Genomic DNA, 26,219 nt, shown 5'->3' on the forward strand with positions numbered 1-26,219 from the left:
TTAAAATATGAGCAAGCGTGAAAAATATAACATGATAAAAATCCGAAATTTAGCAGAGTGAATGCGTTCTTGGCATGAAGTTTGGTGCTGCGGACAGCTTCCCCTCATTAATTAATCAATTCATTTGCTCGTGTGTTGTTTGTTCAAGATTGTGCCAAAACTGGTTTACAGAATGCCAAACAAATAAATATAGCAATAGATAGAGCTGTAGGATGCAAAGCATATTCTAAACAATCACAATAAGAAGTATCCTGTGTGTTTCCCTTGAAGGTGGCGACAGATCCGGATAACCGATGGATTTTATATTTTTTTAAAATGCTTGGATGTTTTCAAAAAATAGCCATTGTGGGTTTCTTTTCCTCGGGAATCTTAAGTGTAACCTGAAACTTCCATATTGAACCTAATCCAGTTCAGGCGACAAATTTCTCCTATGTGCTACTTTATGACTGTGACTAAACACAAACTTTGTGGCTGCAACATCAAACCAGCATTTCTTTCCCCGCATCCAGTTCCCCAATCCCCTATTTTGTTTAAACTTGTAATGAAGTGTTTTGGAGAACTCAAAAGTTTGCTCACTATTCTTATGATGTTTTGGTCCGTCCTAGCAAAAGGTGTTGCCCAACTGAGGGTTTCTGAAAATATCCTGCTGAATTCCTGCGGGTGTGCACGCATCTGCTCCTAAAGAACAAAAAGTCTTGCGGCACCTTAAAGACTAACACATTTATTTATGGTAGAAACTTTTGTGGACTACAGTCCTCTTCATCAGATGCATGGCATGCAATCTGTGTCTGCCTATGAGATAACTAGATTGGTGAGTAGGAGAAACAGGGCCCTCTCCTTGTGGCACTGCGCCTGTGAAACTTGTTCCAAGTGAAGCTTTTAAAGGCCTATTTGTTTTGAAACAGCTCCTGTATGAGTTTCATTGTGCCACTGGCTGTGTACACACTAACCTGCTTGTAGCAGATAAATGTCATTTTTCTCAATCTGAAATTGTTCATGCTTGTCCTCAGAATGCTGCTTTCAATCTAGATTGATCTAGATCTTGCCACCCACAAGGACGGGTGGGGTTACATGATACATGTATGAATGCCTTTTCCTCCCTGCAGATCCCCCAGGAGAATGAAGAAAGAAATGGTGGTTGCAGTGTTGGTGTACACCTACCCACAATGTCTTTGGCAGGTATGGATACACACACACCCGCCCATTGACATGACTGCCTACATCTGTTTTCAAATGGACACACTATGGGGTAATGCAGGGTCAATATGCTTTTGTTTTTGGAATGAGACCAGTTTCTTATGAAGCACTTTTCAGTGGCAAAATAACATGCAATAAATCTAGATTGTGTGAACTACATAGAAAAAACAAGTAATCTTCAATGATTTGAGAATCAAATGTCATGCGTACACAGCCACTGTTTGGTAGGTGCTGTTTTAACTATGATCATTTGATTAGCTTTTAGTGTTATTTTGCTGGGCTGAATATAATTAAATGTGGACTGAATCGGCACATGGATGTTTATCACACTGCCTGTGTTCATCTGCTTACCAGTGCCAGGATATGTGTGTTAACAACGTGAGGTTTTTGTGTGTGAATGAGCTGTACGTTTCTACATTTCCTTTCCTTCTGGCCTCACTGTTTACAGTCCCACCCTCGCCCTTCAACCATGTACCTGCAACTCAGGATCACACTTCATACATCTGATGAAATGGAACGTAGTCCACAAGAGCTTATTATTCCATTAATTTAATTCTGGAAGATCCTTTGGTGTTTTTGTGGCAAGAAACTAACATGACTATCCCTCTGATAGCAGTAACTTAATGTTTGATGGTTAGCGCTGATTAGTTGGTATGTTATTGTTAATATTAACAGTGTGTTGGAAACTAACTTGAAAGGATTTGGCCCCGGAAAGGCAGCCTACAAATATTTTAAATACTTTAATTAATTAAATTAATTAAAGACTAATATATTAGAGTATTGATTAAAATGTGAAAGTGCTACGAGACTCCTTGGCTGCATACACGCCATACATTTAAAGCACCTGAGTTCCCCCAAAGAATCTTGGAAACTAGTTTATTAAGGGTGCTGGGGATTTACCTCTATGAGGGGTTTAGCTGCAACAGACTAACATAGCTACCCCTCTGCTTTTAAGGGCGCAGGACCGGGATGGGAAACTTGGTGCCTGCCAGATGTTGTGGACTCCAATTCCCATCAGTCCCAGCCTCCATGGCCAAATGGTCAGGGATGATGGAAGATGTAGCCCAGCAGCATTTGGAGGGCCACAAGTTCCTTATCTCTGGTATAGGAGCATCTCCTATTGGGCCGCCAGTGGAAATTCCCACAGTTCCTTTGCTTTGCCTAATTGGACAGCTCTCCATCCCCACCTCATTTAGCTTAGAAGGTCCCCAAAGCAGAGCAAATCTGTACTGGGTGATGATAGTAATGAAAGATGCCATTTCTGTTTTTTAAAAGCACTGATTTCATCACAGCGTCCTGTCCCTCCTTCCCCTTTTGGATCATGAACCTTGATTCTGGGGATTTCACACCAGAGTGCAGAATGAGTTTTACAGTGATTGCCTTTTCCTCTTTGCCTGCCTTTGACCCTATTTGATGACCCTTTTGTTCCAGGGGGTGTGAACTAACACCTTTTGATGTCAGGGCTGAGTGGCTTGGATATGGGGAAGAAACTTGGAGGTGCTGCCTGACTTGTCACATAAGCCACAAGTGCAAGGCCATTGGGTTAAACACCGGGGTTGTGTAGTAGTTACTCAAGGCCAGTTTGGCCATGGACACACATTTGCCTGATGCAAATAGGTATAAATGGGCAGTGTTGCACTTAATGAGAGGAATGTGGGCCCTGGTGCCTGAACAAGTTATTAACAGGAGATCAGTCAACTGATTTTTTTACCTGGAAATGGCAAAGACGCTGAGTATCCACCTCTCAGGGATGAAGTCCTAGTGAGATTCTTGCCCTGAGCAAGAGATTGGGCTCAAGGCCAGCCCTACCATAAAGCAAAGCAAGGTGTCTGCTTCAGTAGCTCTGGTTGTGAAGCAGTTTATAAATCTGCAAATCAAATAAAGCAAATCAGTAAGATTCACTGGCTCAGGGGATTTCCACAAATCCTAAAGCTCACTAGCCAGCATCATTTGACCATAGAACCTTTCTCTAAGGATCCCTCCAGATATCATTTTTATTGCATATTCATAATGACTTGGGCTCTTGATCCTATGAGGACAGCCACATGCGATCCAGCTTTCAATATTGCTCGTGTCTGCAAAAATTATGGGGCAGCCACACTGCTTCCAATCAGTGCATACTTCCTGCTGAAATCCCATAACTTTTTATACCACAAATATTCTGGTTTATTTTGGTCCCACTTTTGTTGTGCTATAGCCCCTCTAGACAGCAATAATGTGGTAGCACCAGGGAAGCATTGCAGAACAGACTAAAGCAGAATAAATCCACCACTAATGCACAACTATTATGTAAAGAACATGTTGCTGAGTACACCCATAATAAAACAACAGTGTGGAAGTGTCCTAAAACTCATCAGCATATATCAATCAAATGTTTATTATAGTCAACTGAACATTATAGAATACAATTTAAAAAAAAAAAACCACACCCTCAGAAGAACAAAGGGGACAACTTAGGAACTAACAATCATAGTAGATCTTACAACATGCAAATATATTGCCACCTGTTTGAGAATAGATTTATTAGACCCCCTCAAGGAAGATACTCAAAAGGGTCTCTAAGGATTGACCAGGAAATTGCCTCATTTACATGTTTTCTAACCCCTTGAGAAAATCTAGAAGAACATGAGAGTCTTGTTTCAAGCTCTAAATGATTACAAGTCACAGTCACTCTCACACCGCAGATGGATTCATAGTGATGGATATGTTTATGAGAACCCTCAAAGAGATATGTCCATCCAAGCTGTCGCTGTATGGCTCTGAATACCCTTTGATCTCTCCTGACAAATACAGGCGCCGCGCACAGTAGGGCTCTAGGCACTATCCCCCGTCATTGCCTTTGTGACCTGCTGTCCCTGCAAAAGCCGGGGGGGGGGGGGTTGGAGGCAGCAAGATGGATTGCATTTCCCCAATTGAAAAGTGTTTATTTGGTTTTTAAACAGCAGTTTGGAAAATAACACTTCCTAATCAGATTATCAAGTCGCCACAAAGGGTCATCTCCACTGGAATCAAGGCAGCTGCCAAGTTGGTGGCCAAGGCCCAGGATGTTTCCTAAGGGGGAGGCAAGCAACTTGGAGTTCGTCCTGTCCAATGTACAGTGGGAGCCTCAGAGTCCGTGATGGCACAATGCAGCTTTTGCTGGATAAACAACAGCAGAAGGAGAGAGGAAGACTAATGAAGCAAGCAAGGCAAGCTGTACAGCTTGGCTGAGATGCAAAGGCAGAAATTCATTCTCAATGAAGATCTCTTAGCAGGTCAAAAGAGAGAGAGAGACAGAGAGAAAGAGAGGGAAAGTCTAACTATGCCTGAAAAGACAATCTTGCCAACCGAATAATAAGGGTTGATATCTCTCCCATCTACCCAATGTAGTTTATATATGCCAATTGAGCGTTGGCTAAAGTTCCCTTCATAGAATCAGAATAGTAGAGTTGGAAGGGGCCTTTAAGACCATCAGGTTCGACCCCCTGCTCGGTGAAGAAATCCAACTTAAAGCATACATTCAAGGACCTCTTTGGCTCCAAAGCATCCCCACCAGGTCCAGGGACCACCAACCACCACTGGTGTATTCTTCTTAGTGATTGATCATTAACTACCAACAAAAATAGTTTAATTACTTTTCATACCATATCTGTAATCCCCACTCAGCTACGGGAGGGGTGGTTTTCTATTTGCAACTAAAAAGTGAGTGGCAGCAGTTAAATAAATAAGCATTCGCATTGCCTTTCTTGAGGGAATCTTCGGGAATGTAATTCTGGGAAAGGAGCGAGGGATCTCTGGTAAGAGTTCTCCATTCCCTCACCAAAACTACAATACCCAGGATTCTTTGAGAGAGCCATGACAGCCAAACTAGTATGAAACTGATGTAAGGGTTAGAAGTGGGCCCTGGAACAAAATGTTGCTGTGTGGAGTGCTCCTGTTCAGGATACTCCATTCCATCCCCCCCTCCAGATTTTCCTTGCCAGCATGCTATGATCATCAAAGATGCTCAGTCTTTATTGGCCTGTTTGGGCCCACCCGCACATTTTTTCTTCTTCAAGATTTTTGTACTTCCCCAAACATTGGGGTCCCCTCAAGTCTGTGGGCACCTCCTTTGTGCATGTGTGGTTCCCAGGACTTTTGAGGGGAAGACATGTGCTTTAAATGTCCTTTAAATGTAGGTGTGGATGTGACCTGTGACTCATGCCCTGCAGCCTCTTGCATGGCTGGCCTTTTTTGTTTGTTTCTAATGCCTCCATCCTGTGGAAGAGAAGAAGCTGCCATATTCCTACAGGGTGCCTTTCCAGGTCAGAAAGACCACCTGCCCTGCCTGATTTGTCAGGTGTCATGCACTGCCTGAGAGAAGATGCCCCAAAGGCCTTTTCAGTACCACCTGCCTCATTTCATGCCAGCAGGAGGGAACGTAGGTGGGCTAGTACTTTTCCGTGGGCAAAGTTACTTAAGAAATGGTGTTTGCCAACCTACCAAAAAACCACCACCACCCTGAAATGCAGGACTGGATATGGCTCACAATAGGGCTCTATTAGTTGGCTAAATGCTACAGTCCAGCTCTATCTGTCTGGCCCTCAAGATTTTCCTTAGGCCACATCCATTCAGCTCAAACCACACCCCTCACTGGCCCCACTTTGCACCCTCCTTGTGTGTTTTTGCCGGAGTGGAATACATCCTTGAATCCTTGATAAATGCCTCTTATTTATTTATTATATTCACCTTTTCTCCAAGGAGTTCAAGGCGGTGTAAAACATGGCTCTCCCCCTCTTGATTTTATCCTCTCAGCAACCCTTTCAGCTTTCAGCACCTTGCACAGCTCCTTGACCGTTTGGACTAAAACCCGGAGCGGATTCACGAGCCCACTGACATTGGATCCACCAGCCTCGACTGCTGGAAGGTTGCCCGGAAGGGAAAGGGCTGAAGAAAGCTCCTCACCTCTGTTCCGGTGGTGGTTGGTCCATTAGGACAAATGGGTCACTGCCCCACCAAACCCACTCTCCCTTCAGCCAGCTCTCACCTCTCTTCCTCCTTACTTACTGGCTGTCAGCATCCTCCTCCTTAATCCTGGTAGAATTCAACAGGGAGGAGGATGGGGTTGTACTGGTTGATGGGTTAATAAACTTTTTGTGGGAGGAGGATGGGACACAGTTAGAATTAGGTGGCTCCCCCTGCAGTTGGCCTCCTTGCCTTGTGCCCTACCAGTCTCAACGGGCAGCTGCCATCAGCTCTCCAGTGCATACTGAATGGCAGTGGATCTCCAGGGTTTCAGACAGAGATCTTGCCCAGCCTTGCTGGGAGATGCAGGGAATTGAACCTGGGATCTTTTGTATGGCAGGGAAGGAGAAGACTATGGTCTTACCGCAGAGTTGCATCCTTTCTCCAGCTGGCTATAATGCATACTCACTTAAGCAGTGGGGGCTGGTGGCTCCATGTCAGTAGGGCTGTGGAATCGGCTCCGGTTTTTAGTCTGAACTGAAGCACCTTGGACAGCTCCTTGAAAGTCCAGACTAAACCCTGGAGCAGATTCCACTGACCCACTGACATGAAGCCACCAGCCACCACTGTACTTAAGCAACTGCGGTGGTTTGTAGTAGTGCACGAAAGCAGCCACCACAACGAGACTGCAATCCTGTACCCTGTTACCTAGGAGAAAGCCCCATTACGCTCAGTGTGTCTAAGGGTCCCTCCAGGCATTTTTTTTTTATTGTGAGTTCATTGGGTTCAATTCAGCTAAATCCTACTCAGAGCAGACCCATTGAAATTACTGAACCTAAGTTATAGTTGTGTCCATTATCTTCAATGGGGCTACTCTGAGAAGGACTAACATTGCACACCACCCATGATAATTTGTCCTCATGATGGCCTGGCTATAGACAATCTCTCTTTCAAGACTGTTTGCCCCTGCAAGTGTTTTAAGGCTGACATACTGCTTCCTTTTCCACTCTGCAAGTCTTGTAGCTTGCGGCTGAAATCCTGTACCTTCTCATACCACATATGTTCAGCATAAATCCACCACAAATGCACGATTGTTGCGTCAATGACATTGGAAACAGCAACAAGGGAGTGGGTGTCATTCAATAAAATGGAATGGAGGGGGTGTGTGCCCCAGAATGACTAAAAGAAAAACGTAGATAGGAAAATACCAAAAATTTAATGAGGAGCGTGTATTTTTTAAATGATCTTGTAAAAAGCTCAACGCGTTTCAGCTAACAATATACAGCCTTCATCAGGGGCAATTACTGAATGTCTGGATACATATGGTAGTCTCAGCCAGAAATGCTTGTAAGAGGGTATTAGTAATCGATATCACGATCATCCGATGATACCCTCGTACAAGCGTTGGGCTTTTTACAAGATCATTTTAAAAATACACGCTCCTCATTAAACTTTTGGTATTTTCCTATCTACGTTTTTCTTGTTGTCATTCTGGGGCACCCCCCCCTCCATTCCATTCCATGACATTGGAACCAGACCTTTAGCGTTGTGGCACCTACCCTTTGGAATTCACTCCCCTTAAATAAGCCTTTTAAGTAGGGAGCTTTATCCCAGCCTACATCTGCATTGGAATGTTTTTTAAAGATGTTCTAAATATTTTTTAAAAAGTTGTTCTGTTTTTAAAGATCTTTTTAAAGTTTGATCGCTTATCGTTTGCCACGCTGGGCTCCTTCTGGAAGGAAGGGCGGAATATAAATTTAATAATAATATATAATAGTCACGTTGCAGAATACACCCGCCCCCCTCCAAAAGCAAACACCAGTCTGGATGCGCCCTAAGTTACTTCTGAGCAGACACTCTGATGGGCTGGCGCTGTCAAATCTTTGGAGAACCACACGTTCCCAAGACGGTTTTTGTGGCGTTGATGACACCTAAGGTCGGTTCATCCCCTCTTTCGGAGCGAGCCGAGATTCCCCACTGATCCGCGGGTAGGGGGAAAGCGAGGAAACAGCAGGGAGGGACGCGCCCCGTCCGCTCTTTGGGGTCTGGGCTGCCTGGCTCTTTAAGGCAGAGACGCGCTGGGAAAGGGAGGCGGGGCTCCCTGCCCCCCAGCAAGCCCCGCCCCCCGGTTTCGCCTTTGAATTTATTTCAATCCATTGTGTATGCTCGCTGGGAGAGCGGAGAGGAGGCGGAGTGCAGTTAGCTCCCGAAGTAGTTGGTAGCGGCTTGTTCGTTTGGGAAAAGCCCCAGAGCCAGACGGAAGCCCCCGGTTTGCAAAGCGAGGAGAGAGAGAAGGTGCCTGCTTATTTGGAGGAGAGGGTGGCTCATTTTTAGTATTTGTTGAGGGGTGGGGGCTGTGTGTGTATAGGAGGCGTCCTACCCCGATGGGCTATTTGGTCAAAAACTTGGGGGGCTGGGAGGCGACTATACCGTGAAGAGGAAGAAGTCGAGAGAATTGGAGGGAGGGGGTTGTTGTTTTTAATTTCCGATTGTATCGGTGTTTTTAGTGTATATCTTGTTTTGCGTCAACCGCTTGGAGGTTTTGATGGTTAAGCGGTATATAAGTCCTGGTAAATAAATAAATAAAGATAGCCGTATGTTACGGTGGGTGGACTGCCCCATAGGGGGTCAAAGCTAGAGTCTGGTCTCCACATGCAATACAGTGGGGTGTTAAAAACCTGAGGTTGCGGAATGAACTGGAGGATACACTATCTTTAGAAAAGGCTACTTCTTTACACTTGGATCTGCTTTTCTGCCATCATGGAACATGCATTTCTCAATCTGTCTCCCATTGAGGCACAGGCTAGACCCCAACCTGCTTAGCTTCAGCAAAGTAGTGGTCTTCTGTGCCTTAGACCATAATCTGGGACACCCTCCCCCCATTTTTTAAGGCAAGTTAAAAGTTATCACAGTGTGTGTGTGTGTGGGGGAAATTATTTAATCCTACCTTCTCCCTGTTGAGCTAGTTTTTTACTTGTGGGGAAGTTTGTTTTAAAAACTGCTTTGGAGAGCATTCCCAAGTGGTAGTCCCCTATCTGTTACCCTGTGTTTTAACCACAATGCTACACGGGCACAATCTTCTGTTCCTGCTTATGTGACTCTGTTGAAGGAAAATTATGTAGTAAGTTTTGACCACATTCATGCCATATGTTCATTCCACTATTGTTGTTTATGTGCCTTCAAGTCGATTATGACTTATGGCAACCCTATGAATTGGTGACCTCCAAGAGCATCTGTCATGAACCACCCTGTTCAGATCAACAGCCATGGCTTTCCCCCAAAGAATCCTGGGAACTATAGCTTAACTGAGGGTTGTTAGGAGACCCCTATAGCCCTCACAGAGCTGCAATTCCCAGAGTTCTCTGGGAAGAGAGACTAGCTGTTATACCACCCAGGCAATTGTAGCTTTGTGAGGAGAACGAAAGTCTCCTAACAACTCTCAGCACCCGTCACAAACTACACTTCCCAGGATGCTTTGGAGGAGGGGGAAGCCATGACTGTTTAAAAGTGGAATACAGTAATAGTGGAATCAATGTATGGTGTGAATGTAGCCTTTATTTCTCTCTCTTAAGCAAACACTCTTCTGGGTTCTGATGACCTCTTTCCTTCATCATCAGCCAGGATCGTTCGCAATCGGAGGTGTGTTGGAGATGACCCCTCGGGCCCCTCTCGGTGCCATTCTGGGCTCCTGGGGGCTCTTCTTCCTCTTTGTTGCCCCCCTCTCCTGCCACCTGTGCCCAAGCCCTTGTGAGTGCTCGGAACCAGCCCGCACCGTCAAGTGTGTCCAGAAGGAGCTGACTTCCATCCCAGCTGGCATTCCTGGGTATACCCGCAACCTCTTCATAACTGGCAACCGGATCGCCTGCATCGGCAGCCAGGACCTCCAAGGGCTCCCCAATCTGGTCACACTCTCACTGGCCAACAACAGGTACAGCCCACCAGAAGCTGGGGAGCGGTGCAGAAATGAAAGGGGAACTACAGGAGGACCCACACACACACATTTTTTAAAAGAAGGATCTGAAGGGCATAATATGTCTCAAACTAAGCAATGTCAGGAGTCGGGGTTGTGGGTTTGATAAAAGCTGGCCTTGATACTTTCCCCTAAGCTCCGTGGCTTGGGGCAGGTAACACAAGTTTGGGGACAAAAACAATGAAAAAGAAAAGGAAATGCCCTTGCATTCAAAGTCCTCTCCTCTGCCTAGCCCAGAGCCTAGTAAGCTTTGGTGGATGTAGAATAGAATAGCAGGAATAGCCAAAAAAAAAATAAAATAAAAAAGCATACACACTAGATCTGTAACTTAAAGCTAAGCACTTTACAAAATAATACTAAAGTTACAGTACAAAATGTGAGTGTGCTAATCGGCCTACAATTCGCACTTATTGGAAGCAGGTATCCTTGGGGAGAATGCTGCTTTTATCTGTTTCCTTATATCTCTGAAAGTGAGAGTTGAGATTTGATCCTTTGAAAAGAAAGTGGAAAATTCAGAGATGAGGCCCAGAATATTTTTGGACTGTTGTACTTACAGGCTTCTCAATGACTATGGCCCTGACCTCTGCTGACTTTATCCTGATGGTCAGATTCTTCCAAAAGGTTCTTGTTTGATGGGGATACAAAGTACTATGACATAAATCCAACAAGCTATATAGCATCACCTTATGTTATCAGGACTATCCTGTGGAACTCCCTGCTACAGTACATTCCTCAGACCAAGATTTTAATAAAGAATAAAAGCAATAATGGTAATAATGATTTTTTAAAAACCCAGTTCAACATGCAACACTGGATCAGGCCAGAGTGCAGTCTTACCCTGACTCAACCTGCTGAAAGAAAAATACATTAAAACTGGGTATGCCAGAACATATCTTTAAACTTAAACCATCAGCAGTTTAGGGAGAGCTTTCCACCATGGCAGTGTAGCCCTCAGGCTGGAAATGTGTTCTCTGCTTCTGGTCTAGCATCTTTCCAGGGGAAGTGGAGATGATCCAGCCTATGCAAGTGCCAAACTATCTCCCTGTGCGCTGCCCTTCATTTCTTATAGAGTTTGTGGTGGTGGAGAGGGAAGCAGATAGGGGCATAAGCATCTGGGTGGGTTTTAGGGTGGGACTTAGGGAGATCTGATTGGTCAGGAGTGTGAATAGGGTACATTGAAGAAAGCCACTCGGCTCCTTTGAGAGGAAGGGTGGGATATAAATTTAATAATAATATTTTAAAAAAAGTTGTGAGTTCTTCAGCTCATCTCTCCGAAACAGGAGAGAAGGAAGAAAATGCCTTGTCACTTTTGTCTCCTCTTGATGAAACTGTCAAGGCTTTGCAAAACGACACCCACCTAGACCTTGTCCCCTTTCCTCTTTCAGCATATTGTCCATCCACTTCCTATTCAGTTAAGCTTCCTGTAGAATTGAGGATTGCCTTCCAGCTTTAGCTGTACCTCATTTATTTATTACGCTGACATCCCACCCAGTTATCTAAAAGACAGGCCTGGTTTTCATTTGGTTACCTGTATTGTATTTTCAAGTGAAAATCAATAGTAATTATTTTTTTTTGGGGGGGGAGAAAAGAAAAGGCCTGGTTTTATAATTGGCTGCAGAATGTGGTGAGAACGAGATGGCTGAATGGATTGTACTATTCCATATTTCAACTGTAAGTAGGGGTAGTGGTGTTCACAATTTTGAATGCACCTTGGATATTTTTTTTAAAGCCATGCTGCATGTAGAAGACTATCCCATCAGGGAATGGACTGGGCTAGAACATTTTCCCTGCTCTGCTAGTTTTTTACTTGCAAGAAGGGGTTTGTGTTTTTTTTTAAATGTACGGAAGCATCCAATAATTGCTGTAGTGTGAAATAGTACTGTTTGTTCTACCATATACTATTGTGCTACGTGTGTAAACCAGGCCTCTCATTGAGGGTAGATGCCTGGACCTCTGACAGGTTCAGATTTGTGCCTTTGGCCATGTACAGTCTGCTGCCATTTCCCAGACAACTGAGCTGCCATATATACACTTAATCAGAATAGGTATTTTTACCCCTGCTGGCTCCCCAGAATACTAAAACACTCCTCCATCTACCAGACCACTAATAATCCTGCTAGACTGTTCCTGGGGCAACTGACTTCCCCACCCTTTTTTCAAGCCTCGCATTTTCAAGCCATTCTTTGCGGTCACAAGGACTAGAAGCTTACCTTAATGAAATGTATTTTTAATTACTTGTTTTTAACTGTTTTGTTGATAGTTTTAATGCTTTTTGTAAATGCTTAGAGGTTATTTACATTTAAGCAGTATATAAGGTTTGTTAAATGAAATAAAATTAAATAGAAATAAATAAAACCAATCTTAAAAAGCAACCAAGATTCTCAGAGTGCTGGATTTTGTGGCCAGCATGAAACCCCCTGCTTCTGCTGTGTTGTGATAGAATTGCTGAACATGCATACTCAACCTTGGAAACCCAGTGCAGTAAACTGTTTGCTGGAGATGGCTGACTTGTATCTGTATCATTTACCTGGAGTCAGTGTTCCCTGGTCTGTGCTTGCATATCCTGCCACCTTTGGTTTGTGATAACAGGCATTACCATGGTAACAAACTTGTCAGAGACTGCAGTTAAAGCGCTAGCCTATTACTCTGATGCCCTGCCTCGTTGTTGGTAGCAAGAGGTGTGAGGGGCCTTCATACTCGGGGTCTGATTTCTGAGGTCCTTGCATCAGCCATGGGGACTTTCCCAGCCATCCAGAAAGCACCCCCAAAAGCTCAGAGCTGAATGGCTTCCTGCAGTGCAGAGTGCAGGAGGGACTGCCGAAATGAGTCTTTCTAAAGGATGGCTGACTCTTCCATAGAGCTGGGCTACTGCTAGGGAGGAGAAATTAGATCCAGTTCACATTTAAAGGCAAACTTACTTAATTCGCCCTTTCTGAAACAAGATGCAAACTGAAATACAGCTGTCCTTTGAATACCATACATCTCTGAATTTTGCAGTGCGGCTTTCCATCAAGTCATGTGTTCAAAAATGCATATGTTAGTGAAAAGAACATATGAAAATGCTTTACGTTAGGGGAAAACTGCATGCAAAAATGTGTATTTTAATCAAAACGGCTTACAAAAATGTGTTTGTTAGAAGTTTACTGATAAATTTTCATGAGGATCTTTTTTTTAATCAAAAGTCACTGTAGAAATGCGGAAGGCTGAGTTTAAGACTGAAAAAATGAGGAACTCGGAGGACCTAAATCCACAGATCTGCCCTATTGCTGAGCTGAGAAAGACCAGCAGTCAGGAGCATTGGTCCAAAGAAGCAGATATTCTTCTGGGATTGAAAACAGTCATCTAAAATGTTCAACCCACATCTAATTTCACCTCTTAAAAACAACAGTCAACCCTCCCTGGAAATTTATTTATTTATTTGCTGCTTAATTCCAAAATAAGTTTCTAAGCGGTTTACAATTACAATACCAAATGCAAACTGTAGAGTATAAATACCCAACATTAAAATTACACAGTAAAACAATCTAGTTGAAATATAAATATTCATAATTAAAATATGCACTAAAACAATCCCAGGAGACTCAGGTCGAGATCAAGGGAATGTTTGTGTAAGCAGGTTTGTCTTCAAAGGTGGGCGAAATGCCAATATAGATGGGGCCTCTCATATATATAAAATTTGAACAGTTATGAACAATTTCCTGAATAAACAGTCTTAATGAGAAAAGGAAACCAACTATCCCAGATTAAAATCCCTCTTGGATAAGAAAGATTTGCACTTTTTAAAAAACTGAAACTACTTTTTTAAAGCATGTCAAAATTTACTCATTTTTAAATTTAATTCATATACGGGTCACGATCTGATTTAAATGGTCTGGAAGTTGCAGGTGGAATTAGATGGTCTTTAATGAGATCTTGTATCTTTTAACTAGCTCAGACAATATACTGTGTAACTTATAGAGAGCTCCTCCCCCTCCCCCGATTACTCAAGGCACTTCTCATTCCCTCAGTAATAATTACAACAGGCCTGTAAGGTAGTTCAGTAGTATCTCCATGTTACAGATGGGAGGCAAAAACTGAGAAATTGATTTTTATAGGAGTATTCGGCTGGCAGGCAGTTTTAATGGTTTTTAGGGGTATCAGAATGGGATATTTTAGTCTTTGTGGTGTCTGTTTTAAATTCATGCAGGCTGCGTTGGGAGGGTTCTGCCCCCAAAAGGTGCCCCAGGAACACTTTAAACAAAAACATTTGGCATAGCTTCATTGTTTTGACATAAACCTTAGTGTCAGCTATGATTATTTTATTTACTAATGATCTGCCTGTATATCCCACATTTTCCTCCAAAGAGCACCATACATGGTTTCCCCTCACTAGTTTATATTCATAACAACCTTGCAAAGTAGGCTAAGCTGAGAGCTCAGATCTCAGTTTAGGCTGCAATCCAATATACATTTACCTGATAGTAAGTCCCATTGAACCCAATGAAGCTTACTTCTGAGCAGACATGTATTGGATTGCAGCCTTAGCCAGGGACTTCTTGTATGGCCTTAGCCAAGCCATTTACACAGTTTAGAAGAAACAGTTTGAAACCCTCCAAACAACCTAAGCATGCTCAGTGGGCACAGAATGCTGCCTGTCAGTTTGAGGGTGGGAGATGGAATGCTGAACAGGGAACATTCCATGGTGCAACATTTTGTTGCAGGTCCCTCTTGTTGTTTAGACAGCTGTAGGAGGCTGAGACAGTAGAACTCTGGACTGTGCCACTTTGGGCTGCAGGCTGTTGTATTTTTAAGGCATTCCCACATAATGCCTCCCCGTGCAGTAAACTAGCCCATCAGGGAGATGGCTCTGCTTAACCTACCATCCTGCTGAGCCGGTTTTCTACATGCAAGGAGTTTTTAATATGAGAGACCATTCAAATATATGACAGCCTCTTCCCCTCGCAGTATGAGGTGGTACAGTCCAGAATCCTTGCTTCACTTTGTGTGTCAGTTGGCTCTCATTCTTGCAGGTAAGCAATTTAGCCAGGCAATAGGAAAGGGGGTATACAAATTATCATCCTGATTGTGAGTAGGAATGAATGACCTAAAGTGTGTTAACAAAATGCAAGATCTTGAGGGTACGCACCAAGGGACAGAGCTCAGAGTCATCATAAGAAGCTGTCTTGCACCAGGTCAAACTGTTAGTCTGTCTGGCCCGATGCAATCTACGTTACTCCAGCATACAACCTGCTGCCTGATCTTTTTAACTGGAGATGCAGGGGACTGAACTTGGGTCTTTCTACATGCAAAGCAGGTGCTCTGCCACTGAGCGACGGACCCTTCACTGTGTCCATAGGAACATACGAAGCGGTCTCATACTGAATTAGGCTGCATACACACCATACCTTTAAAACACATGACTTCCTCTAAAGAATCTTGGGAGCTGTAGTTTACCTCTCACATAGCGACAACTCCAAACACCGTTAGCAAACTACAGTTCCCAGGATTCTTTGGGGGGGGAGTCATGTGTCTAAAATGTATAGTGTGTGCACAGGCTCAAGCCGTTGGTCCATCTAGCTCTGTATTGTCAACTCTTGGCGAAACAGGGTTTCAGGCAGGGGACATTCCAAGCCCTTCCTAGAGATAGAACCTGGAACCTTCTGCATGCAAGGCAGATTCTCTACCACTGAGCTATGGCCCTTCTTCCAGTGTTCTTTAGCAAGCTGTTCATTGGTTTTGTCTGAGCAGCTACTTATCAAAGGCTACGGCAGTTACTGCAGGATTTGTATTGCATGGAGGATAATCTTTTTTTTTTTTTTTTATGGGTAAGAAGCACATTTATTTCTCTCTTTATTTTTTTCCAATTAATTTTTATTCTAATTTTCAAAACCAAAATAATACAAAAAGAAAACAACACAAATCAATAACTAATACAATACAAAAAAAATACATATATATAAAAATATTGACTTCCGATTTGTCATAGTTCAGCTATAAATCTATAATATATAACAAACCTATCTCTTAATAGATTATAAAATCACCTTCCTCCAGCGGTTATCTTAGTTGGTTTCAAATCTCATTAACATCATATCATTTTAATATTCCACAAAAAGTCAAAGAGAAGTTTCCAATCCTTGAGATATATATCAATCAATTTTTTTTCTAAATAAACATGCCAATTAATCCAGCTCATCAAATCTACTAAATCCAGTAATTTCAAAACACTATAATTCAACTATAAATCTATAATATATAACAGACCTATCTCTTAATAGATTATAAAATCACCTTCCTCCAGCAGTTATCTTAGTTGGTTTCAAATCTCATTAACATCATATCATTTTAATCTTCCACAAAAAGTCAAAGAGAAGTTTCCAATCCTTGAGATATATGTCAATCAATTTTTTTTTCTAAATAAACATGTCAATTAATCCAACTCATCAAATCTACTGAGTCCAGTAGTTTCAAATCGCTCTTCTGTCATTATCCATATTGGGTCCATCTTCCATCTTTACGCACCCAAAAATCTTGCTGTCATAGTCATATAATAAAAGTCTGATAGGAATTTCCTCGCATGGAGGATAATCTTTTAATGATTTAGGTTTGGCCTTTTTTCTCTCTTCAGGATTTAAAAAAATGTCTATTGTATATATCAGAAGTATTCAGTGTAATATAATAGTATGAGATATATTTTTCCTACTGTTACAATGGACCCAGCAATGCATATGGTTTTACATTTTCTTGATCTTTGTTGTGCTAATAAATAACAAACATGTTCAATTTTTCAATAAAAAAGTTATTTAGTTGCCTGCCCCCTCCAGCCGTTATCATGTTGGGTAATTTCATCTTATAACCTGTGCCCCAGATCCTTAAAATCCACTCTTCTAATGTTGGGGTTCTTAATTTCCCCTCAAATTTGCACAACTAGTCATCTGTGTAGTATCACTTCTCTGTCTTCTGATAGGATTACCTAGCCAAATAATGTAAAATGTACTGCCCTCAAGTCGATTCCGACTTATGGCGACCCCATGAATAGGGTTTTCATGAGGCTGAGAGGCAGTGACTGGCCCAAGGTCACCCAGTGAGCTTCATGGCTATGTGGGGATTCAAACCCTGGTCTCCCAGGCCATAGTGCAACACCTTAACCACTACACCACACTGGGTAAATTCCATTATTTCAATTTTGTTTAGTATTTGTTGTGCCTTCAAGGTCAATTACGACTTATGGCAACCCTATAAATCAGCGACCTCCAACAGCATCTGTCATCAACCACCCTGTTCAGATCTTGTAAATTCATGTCTGTGGCTTCCTTTATGGAATCAATCCATCTCTTGTTTGGTCTTCCTCTTTTTCTACTCCCTTCTGTTTTTCCCAGCTTCATTGTCTTTTCTAGTGAATCATGTCTTCTCCTTATGTGTCCAAGGTATGATACCCTCAGTTTCATAATTTTACCTTCTAGTGATAGTTCTGGCTTAATTTGTTCTCACACCCAATTATGTGTCTTTTTCGCTGTCCATGGTATCCGCAAAGCTCTCCTCCAACACCACATTTCAAATGAATTGATTTTTCTCCTATCCGCTTTCTTCACTGTCCAACTTTCACATCCATACATAGAGATCGGGAATACCATGGTCTGAATGATCCTGAGTTTAGTTTTTTAGTATACTTGTCCAAAAAGTTCTTATTTTAGGGCAAGACCAAAAAAGAAATGACCTGTGTCCCCATTTGTTGCTTTGCATCTCCAGCAGGTATTGCTGGCTGTCGTGTAAATACAATTAAGCCTTGCAGGCATTAAGTATCAGCAAAAAATGAACTGGTAGAAACTTTTCTCTTAAACCTGTCCTCATTTTCTGTGTCTTCAGGATTAACACCATCGAGTCCCAGGCCTTCTCTACTCTCCAGAACCTGCGTTACTTGGACCTGAGTCATAATCTTTTGGCCACCATCCATTCCAATGCTTTCAATGCTAGGAACAACTCCATCTGGGAGCTGAACCTAAGTCACTCACTGTACAACTCCTCTGCCATCCGCCCTGTGGCGGCTGCCTTGGCCCAAGGGGGCTTCCAGAAGCTCTCCAGGTTGGAGCTCCCCAGCAATGAGATTGTCTACTTGCCCCGGGGCATGCTCTCCAGCCTCTCTAAGCTTGAGCATTTAGACTTGAGGAATAACTCCTTAGTGGACATCAAGAACTCCACCTTTGCTGGCCTTGACCTTAAGTACCTTGATTTGACCTTGAATGCCTTCAAGACCCTGAGGAGTGAAGCGTTGTCTGTCCTCGGGAGGCAGCCGCACCTCCGCCTCTTCCTGAAGGACAATCCCTTTGTATGCAACTGTGACATTGAAGACTTGGTGAGCTGGCTGAACCGGAGCCAGCGGGTGGTGGATGTGGAGAAGCTTGCTTGTGTCTTCCCTCAGGAACTGAAGAATACTTCCCTCGTGGTACTGGCCAAGGTGGACCTGGAGTGCCCCTCTAGCCAGCTTGGCGAAAATGTTCTCCAGACCTCTTACGCTGCCTTAGGTGTGGTCCTAGGAATCATTGGTGTCATCTTCCTGTTTGTGCTTTATCTGAATCGTAAGGGCATCAAGACGTGGATGAACAGCATGAGGGATACCTGCCAGAGTCTGATGGAGGAGTATCAGTATCGCTATGAAATAGACTCTGATCACCATATCACGCAGGTCTCGGCACTGGACGTATAATGCCATTGATCTCTTTTGAAGGCTTCCCAAGGTTTCTTTGCTATTTCTGTCAGGGACTCTAAGCTGGTATCATCCATCTTCTTTTGGGAGATGCCATTTGGAGATGCCTTCTCCGCCGTTTTAAAAACCAAGCCCGTTAAGAGTGGAGTACTGAAAAACGAAGACAACTAAGAAGGATGGACTTATGCAACAAACTCTGGGTGTGATCTCAAGGAACCTTCTTTTATATTCATATAAACATTCTGTAAGAGGTTTGACTAATTTGAAACTCAACTGGAAAAGTATTTTGCAGTTCTAAGAGCCAGCTCTGCAAAGGCTGAAAAAAACCTCTACAATTTGGATGTGTGTGTTTAGGTTCCTAGAAGGCCAGGAGTCTGGAGTTTTGTCCTGTCTAGTCTTAAAAATGTGGGCGTCTACTTTGTCCTGTTTCAACTGGACCAATGATCTGTGTTGCTCATTTAGCAATTGGTCCCTGGAATGGTGTGGCGCTTATGTCGGGGAAATAATGTTGCTCTTCTTATAGGACCTCTCTAGGTGACTGAACCGCTTCAGAATACAAGTGGGGGTACACCATGATGGAATGTTAACTCTAGGCCCAAACTCCCCTGCATATTGAGAATAAGCATGTTTGAAGGAAAACTAGTTTAGAATCATAGTGCTGGAAAGGACCTTCGAGGCCATTTTGCTCAATGCAAGACGCAGCTGGAGCATCCCTGACAGATGGTTGCTCAACCTCTGCTTAAATACCTTGACTGAAGGAGAGCCCATCACTGCCTAAGAAAAATCTGTTCTATTGCTAAACAGCTCTTCCTGTTAGGAAGTTTCACATACATGTTTTGCTGAAATCTGCTTCCTTGCCATTTTCACCCATTGTTTCTACCTGGCGAGCTAGTTTTCTACATGCAGTGAATTTTTGACAGCATTAAATCTTGCCCTTCTCCTCTGGCCCTCCACTTTCATTCTCAAATGATACAGTTACAGGAGGACTCTTCCGCATTATTCTTCGGAGCCTATAGATCAGCCTGTGACAAATTCTCAAGCTTTTATTCAAAGTGCACTGGTTAATGTGGGGGTAGCCAATGTGGTGCCCTCCAGATGTTGTTGGATCACAGCGTCCATCATTCCTGACTACTGGCCCTGCTTACTGGGGCCGATGGGATATTTAGTCCCACCCTATCTAGTGGGCACCATGTTGGTTACCTCTGGATTAACTGATCAGTATACAGTAGGGCCCCGCTTCCCGGTGCTTCGCTTCCTGGCATTTTTGCGGCATTTTTGCGCGATGTGCCCCATTTAATCCATGGGGTTCCGCTTTACGGCGATTTCTGCTTTACAGCGGGGGTCTGGAACGGAACCTGCCGTATAACCGGGGCCCGCCTGTAAATGAGTTATTAGGTCCTTCCTTGATAACCAGGAAATGGTGGGTCTGTTGCTGTCCTTTGTGGTGTCAGCAGTGTGCTCATCAGAAATAAAGAGGGGTTGTAAACTGGGTAGCACTGGCAAACTCCACAACAATGCTGTGTAGGCGGAAGTATTTCATTTCCTGCACTGGCCCATGTAGATGGGGATGGATGTCCCTGGAAGTCATCTAGTCCAACCATCTGCTCAATGTGCACAGTCCCCAGTACAGACTGCATCCATAGCCTCTCTGACGGCTGACCATCCAGCAAAGGAGAGCTCTCTCTCTATATTCCACTGGTTGAACAGCACTTGCTGTCAAGAAGTTCCTCCAAAACCCGTTTCCCTGCAATTTCTACCTGTTGCCTCTAGTCCTGCCCTCGAGAGCAGCCTTCCCTGAACCTGTTAGGTCCAGCTATTTTGGACTCCACCTCCCATCAGCCTCAGGCAGTGCAGCTGGGTTGGGGAAGTCTGCTCTAGAGCAATGGCAGACAAGTTTGCTCCATCTTCTGCATGTGAGCCCTTCAGGCATTTGCATGGGAAATTCCTGAATGAGGGTGTTGATCAGCCTCCTGTCCTGGGCCAGAGATGTTCAACTTCTTCGTTGGCAGAGGCTGGATCTTTGCCAAAATGCTTTGGAGCTGATTCTTGTGCCTGCTGGCTGCCTGCACCGTTGGAATGCCCTCTTACTGTCTTACGAGGGAGATGCTCTGGAGATCTCGTGCCGTTTCCTGCAGGGTGCCTTTCCAGCTCAGAGATACCACCTGCCACATTGCAAAGCACAGTGCAAGGTGCTACTTCTGACATGGCAGGTGCCACCACTGCCTGAGAGAAGACAGCCCGCCCCCAAAGGCCTCTTCGGTACCGCCTTCCACATTTCATGCCAGAAGCGTCAGCAGGCCAGTCCTGTTCCATGAGCAAAGAAGCAGTGTCTGCCAACTACTAATGAAATAAATAAATCCGGAAGTTGGGGGCTGGATATGGCTCACACTCTGCTAGTTGGCTGTCCGTATTGCAGGACACCTTTCCATGCTGCTGATCCCTCCTGTTGCAGTGGCCTCTTGGGTTGCTGATGTTGCTTGATCAGCACATGTTACTCCATGCAGCACCACCAGCCAGGTGACTGTTTTGTGTCTAGAGCAGGAGTGGGAAACCTCAGGGTTTTTTTTGGAGGGGGGGAAATCCAGCCCTCCAGGCCTCTGTTTTAGCCTCGGGATTCTTCCCTGGGCCACACCCCCTCTCCTTAGGCCATACCCCTCACCAGCTCCAGTTCATACCCTCCATGAGTGTTTTAGCCTGGCTGAAAGGTGTCCATGAACTCTGATAATGCCTCTTGGGTGCCTGGATGGAGGATAGAGAGGAATATGTGCGTGTGTGTAGAAACTAACCAACTGTACAAAAGTGAAATTTACATTTGCTGCTCTGCCCACTTTTGTCTCTGGCCTCGCCCACTACTGGTATCTGGCCCCTGGAAAGCTGCTCAGAAGGGAATGAGGCCCTTGGTCTGGAAAAAAAAATTCCTGCACCCTTGGACTAGAAGCTTTGCGTTGTATCCAACTAAGTCCTACTCAGAGTAGACCCGTTGAAGTGAATGAATGTAAGTTAGATATGTGTATTAACTTCAATGGGTCTTCTCTGCATAGGTGTAACATTAGATACCACCCTTTTAATGCACCATGGTTCCAACCTGATGTCAACAACTTTAAAAGACTAGTGAACTCACAACTTTGATTGATGGAAGGTTGATCCAAGGGGGAGCCTTCTCCATGAGAGATGGTGCAAGGAAAACCTTTGCCATCCCGTAGCTCAGATCACCCTCTGTTGGATTTTGAGGTTTACTGTCCTTAAGTAGCTTTGAGGACTGTGAGCTGAAAGACTGCGATATGAACACATCCCAAGCTCTTCCTTCTCATGCAAGAGGGATGAAGGGATAAATGTCTGTATGTGCAAGTGCCTCTTGGGTGTGGTTAAGACTGCACTCCTACACACTTATCTGGGAGTAAGTCCCATTGAATTCAGTGGGACTTACTTTTTGAATAGACATGTCTAGGATTGCATTGCAAGAGACTTTTAAGATGTTTGAAGACTGAAACTGGGGGGGGTGTTTGCTGTTTATCTTGTTTCAGAATGCTCATTTGTGCCTAGTGAATAAATTAGTTAAGGAGATGAAGTCAGGGCTTTGCCGAATGCATCCACTGAGAAACAACTCTGATGTCAATAAAGCAAGCAAATATGGTAAAATGTGTGTGTGGATGAAGGTATGAATTTTGTTTTGTCGTTGGTTTCTGGTTTTACAACAGTTAAACCAGGGGAATCAGTTTTGGAATCAAACTCAGGAGTGCATTTTCCATCGTAGATTGCTGTTGATGTGTGAAATCTGGGGGTGGATGGGCACGGATCATCTTGCCCTTTTAAATGCCTCCCTTCTTTGCATTCTGATTTCACAGCTGTTTTGTGGGTGGAACATCCTGCCTTCCAGAGCAGAGGGTTGGCCTTAAGGCCTTATTCAACACAAACCTAAGCATGCCTAGTTAGAAGTGAGTCCTGCTGACTTTAGTGGCAAGTGTGTATAGGAGTGCAGTCTTAATTTACACTGGCTTAAGTTAAGCCAGAGTAGAGTACACCAAATCCAAACCCCATTCAGGTATGAGGCTACCGCTGCCTGAGTCGGCCCAAGCGTGGCAGAGGGTAAAGCCTCTAAAATACTGTTTGAGTTACACCATCCTTTTTGACGTTTCCATTGGGGTGCCAGGTCATGTGATTCAGCTGAACTGAGTTAGGAGCCAACCTAAGCCCTTCCGCCCCAGCCAGCTCCTAGCAAATCTTTGGTTTGCATTGCTCCCTTAGACTACAATCCAATGCACACTTACCTGGGAGTAGACATGTATTGGTTGTAGCCTTAGTCAGGTCTGCTTCCTGATAGGGATGGGGGAGAAATTCGATTCAGTTCGCATTTAAAAATGAAATTACTTATGTCACACTTTGTAAAACAATATGGGAATTGCAACGCAGCCATCCTTTGGAATTTGCACACTCGATTTTACAATGCAGTTCTCCAACCAAGCCATGTTTACAAAACTGCATATATTGGGAAGGAATGTGCACAAAAATGAATATATAAGTGAAAATAATTGTAAAAATGCATTATATTATGGAGCTGCTTGAAAAAAGGTGTACATCTGCCAAAATTGCATACAAAAAGTGCAAATTTCTGATAGCATGCTGATGAATTTTCATAAGGATTTTTAAAAAAAATTCAAATTGCAATTCACTGTAGAAATGTGGAGAACTGAATTTATGATTGGAAAAATGAGAAACTTGAGAGAATGGAAATTCACAAATCAATCCATCCCTACTTCTGATTGTATTTGGAATGTTGGAAGCTTCTCTGTGGCAGGATAGGCTACTAATCCATGTAGCTCAGTATTAACAGACGCTGACTGGCAATGGCTCAGAGGTCTCTTCTATCACTTTTTATCTCATCCTTTTAAATGGAGATGCCAGGGATCAAACATGGGTCTCTCTGCGTGCAGACCACATGCTCTATCACTGACCTACATTTCCTTCCTTGCTGTTGTAACCTAATACAGACTGGTTGGAGTTTTTGGGGCATGTGTGTATTCTGCAACGTGTCATTGATACAATAATAATGCGTTAATGGTAGATTTCTGGAACATCCACACATCATTCCACGTGTATTAGTTGTTCTGTGATGCTTCCCCAACGCATTATTGCTGTTTGAAGGGGCACCTTTATGCTACTGTGCAACAAAAGCAGCACATAGCACACAGGAACATTTATGGTATTAAAGTTACAGGAACTTGACAGAAAGCAATGGGACATGCACAGGTTAGAAACAAAGCAGTATGACCGCCCTAAAACTCTTACAGGCACAAACTACTGAAAGTGGGATTGTGCATAATTGCCCACAACACCATCATGAGCACGAAATGGAAATGGACTGCCTTCAAGTCAATTCTGACTTATGGCAACCCTATGAATAGGGTTTTCATGGTAAGCGGTATTCAGAGGGGGTTTACCATTGCCTTCCTCTGAGGCTGAGAAGCAGTGACTGGCCCAAGGTCACCCAGTGAGCTTCATGGCTGTGTGGGGATTCGAACCCTGGTCTCCCAGGTCGTAGTCCAACACTCTGACCACTACACCACACTGGCTCTCTTATCATGAGCACAAATCATCATAAATGTACAACGGAAAAAATGTCTGAAGGGGCCCATTGATGGTAAATTCCAGATTGATGGTAAATTCCAAATTCACCTCCCTTTATGACTTTCAAGAAGAAACAGTCCCTGGTTTATTCAGCTGACTTTGATCCTGGTTGAGAGCATTTGCTCTGAGCTGGCAGTTCTTTTGTTTTCAAATCCTGCGCAGCTAAAAGTTCAACTGGGTAACCTCAGAGATGCCACCATCTCTCAGCTTCGTCAGCAGTTGGGGATGATGATAATTATGGTAATTATAATAATGGTCTACCAACCTTGCACTGTTGTTGTAAGAACTACTGAGAAAAGGGTATATATGTCAAGCACTTAGGAAAGGTGATTATAACAACGCTAAGCCTGCAGTCCTGTACATAATTACCCAGCGCTTCACACAGAGATAAGTGCAATGAAACACACACATACACCCATTTAAAAAATTGAAATTAAAACTGAGGTGAATTAAAAGCCACCCAAAGTTCCACTGCCAAGGGAATGTAGTTGACATTCAGTTCACCCAGAAATTATAGGAGTGACTTTCAGGTGTAATTCAGAGATTGTGGAATTAATTCATTCCAAGCATTGCAGTTCCCTGGGAGGAAGTTTCATTGAACTCAGTGGGATTTATTTCTGGGCAGGATATTGTACTGATAAGTTGTTATTAATTGTTACAAATACCGCAATAGCCACTTCCCTAAATGCTATACTTTGAAAACTTAGCATCATCACACTTGTTTTAAAGCTTTTGTGTGCTCTTCAGGCATGCTCAGAAGCCCTTTCCAGGAGATCAAGGATGCTCTTGTGGAGGTGGTGGAACACAGTGGCGGTCTTTCATATTGATCTAATTTTGGAAGAGACAGACCTACTGCTGTCTTTGAACTTTCTAGCGCCAGTTCTTTGCTGTAGGCACAGCCCTCGCAGAACTGTTCAAGGCTGCACTCTAGTGGCTAGAAATGTTCAAAAACAGACATGAAGAACCTTTGATCTGATTCAGTGGCTGCATCGCAGAGCAAAGGTGAGCAGATTTTAAACTTGCAGGGTCTCCTTTGTCTTCTTTCCTAGATCCCCCAGATCCACTAACTGGAGCTAGGTGCAAAAGACACACTTAGAATTAAAGAATCCTGAGCCCAGGAAGGTGAGTTGAACACTAGAACTGAGCTGAGCTTACAGTCTTTCCATACAAAATCTAAATCCTGATTAGCAGCAGCATTGATTTTAGCAGTATGATTTAAGGGATGTGTGTCATTTTGTCGCTACCAATGCTAAACAGGTGGGAGTCTGAAATCCTTCCTGATCTAGTTCAAATCACTCTGAGATCTACAAGCAGATCCTGATCTACCTTCTGTCCATCCATGTGATGTAGAGGACACTCTCCTGGATGTTTCCTAGTAACTGGTATTCAGAGGCATACTGCATCCTCAGATGGCAGAGAGAAACAGCTGCAGTAACATCTGTCATCATTAGTTTAAAAACGTTGCTTCCTATATAGGTCTGCCTTTGCACAGGAGCCCCAAGGGGGGGGATGGCAACCTTAATGGGGAACTGTATATGAAAGAGAAGGGGGAAGGGGGGGAGAGAGAATGAGAAGAGTCCACATTCACACCAGACATTTATGTCACTAGCAGGGTTGGGACCAGGCATGCCGGGGCTCTTGGGCACCTGCCTGCCCTGTTGCATGCACGCATGCTCGCTCCACCTACCTACCTTTCCCTTGGTGAATGCTGCCCACGCTGTGCATGTATGCCTGCCATCAACCATTATGGTGGCTGAGGCTTCCCTAAGGGACTGATGCCTCCGCCACCATCTTGGTTGATGGCACGTGTGCGTGCTATGC

The 26,219-nt window shown here is 43.7% G+C and overlaps 1 protein-coding gene across 2 annotated transcripts; it reads left to right on the forward strand.

Moving 5' to 3' along the window:
* The first annotated feature begins 8,280 nt into the window (after positions 1-8,280).
* On the forward strand, positions 8,281-22,412 carry LOC133370808 (trophoblast glycoprotein-like). 2 transcript variants are annotated; one of them, XM_061597662.1, is made up of 3 exons: positions 8,281-8,415; positions 9,738-10,048; positions 17,936-22,412. In XM_061597662.1, the coding sequence occupies exons 2-3, from the start codon at positions 9,771-9,773 to the stop codon at positions 18,771-18,773; spliced, it is 1,116 nt and encodes a 371-aa protein (XP_061453646.1). In that variant the 5' UTR covers positions 8,281-8,415; positions 9,738-9,770; the 3' UTR covers positions 18,774-22,412. The 2 variants fall into 2 exon arrangements, with proteins under 2 accessions (XP_061453646.1, XP_061453647.1); XM_061597663.1 differs by having other exon boundaries at positions 9,742-10,048.
* Positions 22,413-26,219: the final 3,807 nt, after the last annotated feature.

Source organism: Rhineura floridana, chromosome 15, assembly GCF_030035675.1.
Source record: "Rhineura floridana isolate rRhiFlo1 chromosome 15, rRhiFlo1.hap2, whole genome shotgun sequence".
In the NCBI taxonomy this organism is placed as follows: Eukaryota; Metazoa; Chordata; class Lepidosauria; order Squamata; family Rhineuridae; genus Rhineura; species Rhineura floridana.